Source organism: Dunckerocampus dactyliophorus, chromosome 2 (assembly GCF_027744805.1).
Source record: "Dunckerocampus dactyliophorus isolate RoL2022-P2 chromosome 2, RoL_Ddac_1.1, whole genome shotgun sequence".
In the NCBI taxonomy this organism is placed as follows: domain Eukaryota; kingdom Metazoa; phylum Chordata; class Actinopteri; order Syngnathiformes; family Syngnathidae; genus Dunckerocampus; species Dunckerocampus dactyliophorus.
In genome coordinates this window covers 2,481,682-2,492,331 of record NC_072820.1, presented here as the reverse complement: position 1 = coordinate 2,492,331, position 10,650 = coordinate 2,481,682, and the positions used below count along the sequence as shown (strand labels likewise).

Below are 10,650 nucleotides of genomic sequence, written 5' to 3'. Positions count from 1 at the left end.
TCAGTGAAACGCGAGTCTTTGTAGAACGCCCCTAACCCTGTCTTTGTTGAGTCCTTGTTGAGTACACGTGAGTCTCGGTGAAACTCGAGTCTTCGTCAAGTACACGCGTCTCAGTGAAACTTGAGCCTTCATCGAGTACCTGTGCGTCTCAGTGAAACTCAAGTATTCGTTGAACACACCTGAGCCAGTGAAACTTGAGTTTTTGTCAAGTACACATGAGTCTCGGTGAAGCTCGAGTCTTCGTCGAGTACCCGTGAGGCTCGGTGAAACTCTAGGCTTCATCGAGTACACGAGTCTCAGTGAAACTTGAGCCTTCATTGCGTACATGCGAGTCTCAGTGAAAGTCAAGTTTTTGTCGCGTACCCGTGAGTCTCAGTGAAACTCCAGTCTTTTTCGAGTACACATGCGTCTCAGAGAAACTCGAGTCTTCGTCGAGTACACGAGCCTCTGTGACACTTGGGCCTTTGTCACGTACCTGTGCGTCTCAGTGAAACTCGAGTCCTTGTTGAACAACCCTGAGCCAGTGAAACGCGACTCTTAGTACCAGTGAGTCTCAGTGAAACTCGAGTCTTCGTGGAGTACCAGTGAGTCTCAGTGAAACGCGAGTCTTCAGCAAGTACACGAGTCTCAGTGAAACTCGAGTCTTCGTTGAACGCCCCTGAGCCAGTGAAACTCGAGTTTTCGTCGAGTACCCGTGCGTGTCAGTGAAAGTCGAGCCCAAGTTTCATTTCAGTCGTACTGCATCCTTGAGAAGATGAAGGCCTACTGTAATGTCAAAGATGCAGAAATGTAAGGGGTATTTTTTACACTAAAATAACGCCCATAATTAATAACACTTACTCACGCACTTATACACTGTCACATACGTGATGCGATGAACTGGCGGAAATTTGGAAGGGCTGGAGGCGGCCTGCTAATTTGTTACTTCCTCCAAAATAAACAACTTGCAAAGCTGCCTTTGCATGCACGCAAGTCTGCACTCACAAGACGAAAGGTACACGATGACACGAAAAAGGCTGGACTTGAGTGAGAGGCTGCAGGAGAGGCGCAGATGGGTGACGGAATAAACAAACGTTTGTTCATTTGCTTGTCCATCTGTGCCTCACACACACACACACACACACACACACACACAATACACAGACAACACTGGATGAGATTCTGACAAAAGTGGGTGTAATGATGCATCCCACTACTGCACTCGTCATTGTAACATTTGGATCATTCCACAGCAAAGCCACAAAAAATGCTATTATTGAATGATACGGAACTGTGCAGCTCCACCTCTGACCACAAGCATCATTTGCGTGTCGTTGTTCAGGCGGTCTTCCTTTGCTTTGGCAGATGTAGCGGAGATAAGCTCCAAGGACTCTTAGAGCCTCCGTGTGAAAAAAATAATAATTAGCAGATTCCTTTTTATGTATTTGACTTGAGGGGGGAAGCAGGCCATGGGAGGCTGGGGTGCGTTCAGTGATGTGGAATCATTTATTCTGCATCTTCGTTTCTCTTTCCTCGTTACCGTTCATGCAAGCTCAGTGCTGGAGCTCGGCTGAGAGCAGAGAGAAGCCTTGTTTACTTGCAGGGCTTCACGCTGGTCAACTTTCTGTATGTAGCTTAAGTTCCTTATCCCCCCCCACCAGGAACAAACAAGCCCCCCAACTTTCCATGCCCATTGAGGTGAGATGTTTTTTTGCATTGCGATGGAGTCATGGCTGTTAAAGGAAAAGTGCACTTTTTGTGGAATTTTGCCCATCAGCCACAATCCTTATGTGAGACATGGACACATACTGTACGTCTTACTCTTTTCTGTGTTCTAAAGATATAAAAACAGCTAAAAAGAGACAGCTCATTACTGCACGTAATGGGAAACGCTTATTCCGCCTTCTGAAAAAGACCCCAAAAAGTGCCAACAAGGCTCCATTTGCATATAATGTGCATATTAACCAACCACCGGCATTGTTCTTATTATTATTAACATTGTAAGGTTGATCGAAATACGTTACTGCCGCATCAACACTTCTCCACAACACACCGGCTACCGACTAGCTTCCCCACACACTCACCCACAGCGCATCAGTGCCGCGCTCACAGCGCCTGGGACCACCACCAAAAAGGTAACGCTACATATTGGAGCTGCTGGTACTGCTGCTGTGTTTTTGTTGTGGGGTTTGGAAAAGTTAACGCTAGGTTTAGCATTCCTTTCTATGTTGCTATGTGAAATCAATGCACCCAGGAAGGAAATCACAGTATTGCTTGCAAGGACCAAAATAAGTATTACATGTTGTCATGAATGCACCTGTTACTACGTGCTCACAGCATGGATAGAAAACCACTTTTTAAAGGGATAGTTGGGATTTTTTTACATGAAGTTGTACGACATCCCCATCAGCAGTGTAGTGCATCGACGGTGACTTTTCCCCAAGCCGGGTTCTGGTCGGATTTCGCTGTGGAGCAAAGTAGTTCCAGCAAATTGGTGGGCTCGCTTAAGTAAAGCGTTTTGCTTCTCAAAACAATATGCCTGCAAAAGAGTACAAAGTTTGTTTGTAGTTCTAAATGTAATGACTCTCACTATCCCAGCAGTAACCACTGTCAAACAGGTGATGGGAATGTAAGCAACGGTTGACAGCTGGCGGCAGCGCGCAGTGATACCAAAGGACAGAAAATAACGCCGAGCGATTGTGAGGTCTGACTTTTTTGTGAAAAACGGTTTTGTTTTTTGTGCAAAAAAACATAAAACACGCATAAAATACATTGTTGGGCATTCGGGTTTATAAAAACGTAAAACTACGTCTACGGTATTGAATGATTTAAGTGACCCCACCAACTAGCCGGAACTACTTTCCTCAACACCGAAACCCGCCCAGGACTCGACCCAGGGAAAAGTCACCGTTGATGCACTACACTGCTGATGGGGATGTCATAAAACCTCTTGTCAAAATATCCCAACTATCCCTTTAATGTCACTGAGTGTTTTTCTTGTGTCTCCTGAGAGAGGAGGAGGGGTGTTGGGGGTGAGATCATCTCATCTGACTCACCAGGCCTGTCAGTCACAGGACGCCTGATGAGCTCTGAGTAGCAGGTGATTTGGATGCCAAGGAGCGCGACTATTATATACATGAATAATGCATGGCAGATGATTTGTTATTCAAATTATTTGCTAAAAATCTCAATTTTTGTGCATCTCTCTTGACATTCAGGACACATTTTTTATCTCACACATTTTCTTTGCTTTTTGCGGTGACGGATTCGCTCTATCTCACCCACGTTACCTCCTCAGCTCGAATGAACACAGGCAGCCTCTTTCTTTCTTTGTAGTTTTCTTGTCGAAAGTTCTGAAGAAAAGCCAAAAGCTGTGTGACTGGTGACCCATAAAGGTGTTTTTAAGTAACATATTTGGGAAACACCATCCTCCACCTTTGATGGCTTTGCCTACCCAGCTTGTTGCAATCAGTAGATTAGCCTGGTTAGACGTGGACGTGGTGTCCACCTGCTGGCTGTCTCCAGGGCATTTGCTGGAGACTAATTGGGTGATCTGTCATCGGATCCAGGTTAGAAACCCCAGTCTGCCACACCGGATCTCACTCACAGATCAGGTGTCCTCAATTTGCATCTTTCTTTGTACGCTTGAAGAGCCACTGCTCATTCTTCTGTCTTTGGATGCTCTTTGCGTATACTGTCCTATCGAGACCGAGCTGGGACGTAACAGCAGGATGACCATATTTTAACGACCAAAAACCAGGACGCTCAGCCCAGCAATGCGATACTCAAATGATACTACAAGTTTACTCAAAGATGTCATCCAAGAGGGGTGTTTTTCCACAGATACAGAAAAATGACAGGGCATATGTTTCGCTTTTTTCTTTGGCTTTTAGGCAACACAAATTCAAAAACAGCGCCCTTAAAAGCAAAGAAAAACAGCACATTTTTTAATCAATTTCTAAAGAAAAAAAAACAAGACAGCCAGGACAAGTCATGAAAACAGGACAAGTCCTGGGAAAACAGGATGTTTGGTCACCCTATTTGCAGTTGCCCCGTGACTGACTGGTGATCAGCCCGGGTCTGCTTTTTGTCCTAAATCAGGTGAGTTACGAGCCTGAACAGAATAAGAGGTTTAGACAAGGGATGGGTGGTTTTGTTTCTGTCTCTTTAAATTATGTAACTCTGTTTTTGTCTTTTCACATTATTAATATTAACCAGAGGCTGCAGCAAACATGAGGTCTCCCTCAAATGCTTGTGTCTTACAGGAAATACGAAACATCTCAGCAGAACATCACACCTCATCATGCCTGCCATTGTCAACCTACTTTTCAATGTTGTCTCTACCAACACCACAATCTCCTTTAACATGGTGCTGCCCCTGGTCAGCCTTGTCTCCCTCCTGGGGGGCGTGGGGGGTCACCTTCTCATGTGGATGGTGATGGTGAGGAACCCTCAGAGCCGCTCAAAACCGAGCTCCATCTTGCTGCTGAACCTCAGCCTGGCGGACACGGGTGCCCTGCTCACCTTGCCCTGTGTGCTTCTGAGCGCTCGTTTCCAGGACTGGAGACTCGGGGACGCAACATGCATCCTTCTGGGGTTCTTGACGTCGGTAACAGTAGGGGTGGAAATTTTCAGCCTGGCTGCTTTGTCCATACTTCGCTATCACATCGTCGCACCACGGATGAGACGACCTGCAAACATGACGCAAGTGTGAGTATCCCTGAGTAAAAACGGGTACCAATCTGGGGAATATATTTGTCCATTAGTAAAACTAAGTTGCATTTGACTCAAAGTGCAGTTTGGTGTGCCTCATTTGGGCCCCAACTGGTGAATGAACTGATCAGGTTTGACTCAAAACAGAAACTGAACAGTCCAGTTGTGATTGAGTCAATGCCCTGAGAATACATCGACACTTGTTTTGGTTTTTTTACGAAACAAAAGGGAACTGAACCGGGGGGGGGTGGGGGGGGACTAACTTTCCAAATCTCAGACCACAGAGAAAGCACCTTTAGGCATTAAAAGTCTTACGGCGAACGTGAAAACTCTCTGATGTTCTCGTCTCTTCTTCCACAGGTCATGCATTGTTGTGGCCATATGGCTGGTGTCAGTAACTATGGCTTTACCCAAGGTCACCTACATCAACTTTAACGGTGCGTGCACGTGGTCGGTGGGCAGAGATGAGTGGCTGTTCTTTCTGGTTCCTGCCTTCGTGGTTTATTACGTGGGCCCTCTCCTTTGCATCGCTATCAACTGTGGCCTCATCATCTCCCACCTCCATAGCTGCAAGGGGTCTCTGGCCGCACACGGACGTAACAAAAAAGCTACTGCTTTGCTAATTGCTTCAACTTTAGTTTTTGCAATGAGCTGGTTGCCATACTACACACTTGAGTTTGTTAACGTCATGTCTCCTTACATTAGTTCTGCATTTTCTCCCATTGGCAGGTTCAGCCACAAGTTTTCCTCGACTTTACCGCCATCATATTTCTTGGTCACAACACCTGGACCAAGCGTGGAAACTAAGACAAGTGTGTCCCTGCTATGGGAGGTATCATCATTGACCGCCATATTGTTGGTGTGTCTTGCACCCTGCTGGAACCCTCCGCTGTACTTCCTGCTGTCACGGCCTGCAGTTCATCAGCTTCGAGCTCTGCTGCCTTCCTGCTTACAGGAGGACACGGTGAAGAAAAGAAAAATACACCAGCGGTGTCGTGTCGCTCCTGTTCCCCAAATTCACTCAAAACAACCACAGGCTCCAGCATGTGCTCACAAAACCCTGACAAGCAGGCTGACTCAGTAAAGCCGAGGTCACAACCGGACGTACGATTTTTTTGGCCGTGCGATTTTTGGCGTTTCCAAAATTGCTGCGTTTTTTTGTTTTTCGTGAAGAACATTGTTGTGGTGACCATGAAGGAGTAAGATCTCGACACGCATAAAGGATGCATGAAATAGCTGAACGTGCGTTGGCCGCACTAATGACGTGTGCGGGGTGCACACACATAGGACACTTAGGAGTCTGCAAGTGTGACGTAGGAAAAAAATTGACATTTTACCCACACCTGACCCTAGAAAGACGTACGAAAGACACACGTTGGCCGTGCGGACGACGCACAAAGACGTACAAAGTGCATGAGTTTGTCTTGCAACCTGAAAAAAACGTAAGCGCCCGTAGAGTTTGCTTGAGATAACAAAGAATCTCTGCGGCCAGTCCATGACTCGAAAATGAGCACGTCACACGTGTTTCTTGTGTTTTTTTGCACGTAGTCCGGCCGTAGAAGCTGTACGAGCGGTTGTGATCTAGTCTTAAGAGTTAAGTTCGTAAACATTGGTCTTGAACTGCTTGAATCAACAGTAGGTCTTGGGCATACATATTTATTTAATTTACACGCTCATAGCTGGATGACTTTCAGTTTAGCCTTATAAGAGTAAATCTGTACAACTTCAATAAACTCTTTGACACTCTTGACCCGTGTACCGTCACAATACAAGGGTCATGCGACCAGGACCCGGGTAAGCGGATCAAGATCGATAGCTTCACGGACGGATGGCTTTGTTTTTTTTACACAGTGATACGTTATGTGCTGCAAAGTGAAGTTAGCGCGCATCTTGGTCTCGGATTTTCACACAAAAAATTGGCTCATCTGCACAAGATTCAGTGCCAGGACTCTACCCTGAAATCAGTCATTTTATTCTGGGGCCCGGACGGAACATTCTGGTAGGATACCAGTTGACTGCTATGGAGGTTTCCATGTTCCAAGTGTTCCTGCGTCTGAAAAACCCACATAAGAACACAGGGGGGAGAGAGAGAGAGAGAGAGAGGGAGAGAGAGAGAGAGAGAGAGCAGTGCCTGCATCTCTGTAAGGAACTCGATCACTCCATCCATGCGTCCATCCACTTTATACTATACTTCATACCTCATTTGGGTCTCAGGTGGAGCCTATCCCAGCTGGCTTTCAGCGCCTTATTACACCCTGGACTGGTCATAAACCAACCTCTGGCTTTGACGAGAAGCATGTGCACTCAACTTCCTTGGTGGATCATGGTGAGGCCTGTTCTGAATGGCAAACTCTTATATGGATCCGAGACATGGACCATGACAAAGGCCCTGCAGGACCGGCTCGATGGCACGTACACCCGACGTCTTATGAGTGAAGAATATCAGTTGGCCAGAGCCAAAGGAGATCTGAGATGTTCCACCCATTTCTTCTATTGTAGTTCGTAGAACAGGATTTGCTGGTCGCTGTTTCTGTGCCATGGAACAAATCATATCTGATGTCATTTCTTTGAGACCAGCCTGCTCTTACAGAGGAAGAAGATCTCTGATCTATCTTGATTGCATTGCACAAGATATGGGGCATGGATTAGCCGACGTGCAAACACTGATGATGATACAGAGATATTTGGCAAGGCATCGTGTCAACAAAGTAGTAGCAGTAGTAGTAGTAGTAGTTCTGAGTGGAAGCTGTCCTGCTAAAGGGTACTTTCATCTTAGTTTCAGGGTGTTGGCAGTCTTCTTATAGTCTAGAACAGGGGTGTCAAACTGGTGCCATGGAGGGCCGAGACACTGCAGGTTTTCTTTCCAGCCAGTCACTAAAGCAGGTGATTTTAATGATCAACACCTTCAGTTTGAGGGAAGGAGCTCATCAATTAAATCACCTGCTGAAGAAACTGGTTGGAGAGAAAACCTGCAGCGTCTCGGCCCTCCAGGGCACCAGTTTGACACATGTGGTCTAGAACATCTTTATGTAGAGCAACAAGTCTTTTTTCCACCTCCTCAGAGAGTTCTTTGCCATGAGGTGCCATGTTGAACTTGCAGTGAACAGTATGAGAGAGTGTGAGAGCGATAACGCCAGATTTAACACACTTGCTACCCATGCACCCCTGAGACCTTATAACACCAACAAGTCACATGACACCGGGGAGGAAAAACGGCTAATTGGGACCAATTAGAAGAGTCTAACATAAGGGTGTACTCACTTTTGTGAGATACAATATCGGCAAACAAACCTTCAGACTCACTTCCACACCGATGGACATCCAACGTTATGTGTTGGGCTGTGGGAGGAACAAAGCCAAACAGAAACACAAAGAGAACACGACCACCCCATAAAGAGATGTCCCGGTGAAGATTCAACTCGGGATCGCCTCACTGTGAGGCAGATGTGCAAACCTCTGTTCCCCTGTGCTGCCCGCGCCGTGATGTAAATTCAATGTCATCTTTGTAACCTTGTGAAAAAGACATCCTTTTGAGTAGCTGCCTGTTTTGAGTCTATGACTGAAAGAATATTAAACAGGGATTTGACACAAAAAATGGCATCGGGGGGGGAATCTATGGGGAAATGACTTCTTAACAAGTGGATTTATGTAGTCTGTATACTTTCAGATGATAGCCAATATTATACTGTCCAGACCAAGTCACACAGAGGTCAGTGGCCTTGTATGTAGGTAAGCTAGTAATTGGATTTTGTTTTATGGGGACAATAAAACCATAGGATGGCTTAATTTTATCCTTTGGAAGCGCTTTACTCAAATTTGACTGCTGGCCTTTCAAGGATATGTCCCCGTCCTTTTTGCTCAGATGCATCAGACCAACTTCAGGATGTGCGGGAACATTCTGTTACATTTGGTGTGAACAGAAGTAGAAATGAACAATTTCATCAATGCAGATTGGACTATTTTGCCCTCAACCGTCCATAACGTTTGGATGACATCTGATGGGCTTAAATGACAGTTAAGTGAAGTTTTCGCTGCACAATTGATGAATAGCTGATAAAAACACGTAGAAAGCTGGAAACCGTCTGAGCTGATTTCGGGTGAGAGGCGGGGCACACCCTGGAAAGTATCATTGCATTTTAGTTTGAGGCCGTGGCCACATGAACACGGATATTTTTTTTAAATGCCACTGCAATTTTGAAAAAGTCTGCATCCACTCCAGTGGAAAAAAAAATCTCTGTCTGAAATAAATCACATTCGCCGGCTGTCATGTGCATATTGGCCAATCGGAGGCCTGAAAAAGCATGCCTCTGTTCACCAGTAGAGTGATGTACACTGCCTCCCTGCACATTGGCGACTCAGCGCTCAGCATTCACCCGCAAATTTGTGGATTTTTGGTCAAATGTATTTAATGTCTTAATTTTTTCCTCTGGAAGGTTGGTAAAAATGTATAAATACATGATAACGCAGGTCAAATGTACAGCATATGTGTTCATCCATCCATCTTCTATGCCGCTCATCCTCACTTGGATCGCGTGCGTTTTTAAAATATATCAAAAACATTCGCGTGGACATGACATAGCATGCCAAGTCATTTTCTGTCCATGCGTCACACATATACATAATTAAAACATGCCATCGTTGTCTGGCAGCCATAACTCCTGTCTTAGTTACCTCTTGAACCTCTGATATGTCCCAGAATGCACCGCTGCACATTCCAATCACCACAGCCTCATTAGGTCTTTTCGGTCGCGAGGGCTAATGTGAGCGCTTATTTCTGTCATCTGGCTGATGATCCTTCAGCGCGGCCTTTGCACTGTGAAAGGCACCAGTGTTGTCTGATGTCCCGACCAGACTTAATTAAGCCCGCTGCAGATTAGTGAGCACTTTTAATATATGTCACACTCAGCAGACCCATTGGGAGGATTTTTCCTGCTGCCATTCAGAATGTTTACTGAGGCTACAACATGTGCAGAGGCTTGAAAAGATGAGACAGTGAGTAAATGGGCTGCAAAGTAAAGCTGGGAGGAAATGAGATTCTGGAGATGCTTATAATAATGGAAGCTATTATTCCCATAGTCAGAGATTTGACGGTCACACAGTCATATTTTTTCTCTAATTTCCATATCAGTGTCTTCTCACAGCAGAAATCGCAAATAATAGTTGAGTTTTATCGCAGTAGTTTGTAAAAAATACGATGTATTTCATTTTTCTTAACATTTATCAGTAAAGCCACCAAGCATTCCAAGGTGTAAGAGGGGACAGACTAATAGGAAAGAAAGTAGAAGTGATAGAGAACAGCTACGCTCACGTGAACATTCAGTGGGATCGGGACAAATGCAGCAACAGATAGTGTGAACGTCCATTTCTTCGCCTCTTTGTGTAGCGCTGGATGGGCCAGATAAGCATCGCGTGCAGGAATAGCAGGAGTCTAATCTTGGAATCTGATTGGAGAACTTGGGGGGGGGGCGAGATACCGCAACAGGCAATGCAAGCATCAGTCAGATATGGATCCTCGACAGGAATAGCTGCTATCTGGTTGTACTACCTGGCTGTACATCAATGCATTACATTTAAATAATTACTAATAATGGTGGTAATAATCACAATATAACAACACCCCTTCCCCTCAGCCCTCAAGAACCGGTGGGGCGGGGCAGAGGAAGGATGGGGAGCCAGACACACAGCACTGAGCAGGCCCCCATTCCCAAAACCCATCAGCCAGAAACATACACGGACCCCTCGCTGACAGTTCATCCAGAACCCAAAAGGTAATGTACCTGCTGCAGACCCCCCAACACGAAGCAGACCGGGAACTGCCACCACAACCGCCTGGTGAGAGACAGCGAGGGCCGTGGCACGCAGCCCCACCCACCGGGGGAGCTCCCCCGGAGGAGGACGCAGAGGAAGCTGGACCCCGGCTCAGGAAGGCGCCAGCTCCCCAGCCCAGAACCCTGCTAA

At 46.1% G+C, this 10,650-nt stretch overlaps 1 protein-coding gene across 1 annotated transcript; it reads left to right on the top strand.

Moving 5' to 3' along the window:
- The first annotated feature begins 4,282 nt into the window (after nt 1-4,282).
- si:ch211-119o8.4 (C-X-C chemokine receptor type 2) lies at nt 4,283-10,650 on the top strand. Its single transcript, XM_054768021.1, has 3 exons — nt 4,283-4,689; nt 5,053-5,268; nt 10,479-10,650. The coding sequence occupies exons 1-3, from the start codon at nt 4,283-4,285 to the stop codon at nt 10,648-10,650; spliced, it is 795 nt and encodes a 264-aa protein (XP_054623996.1).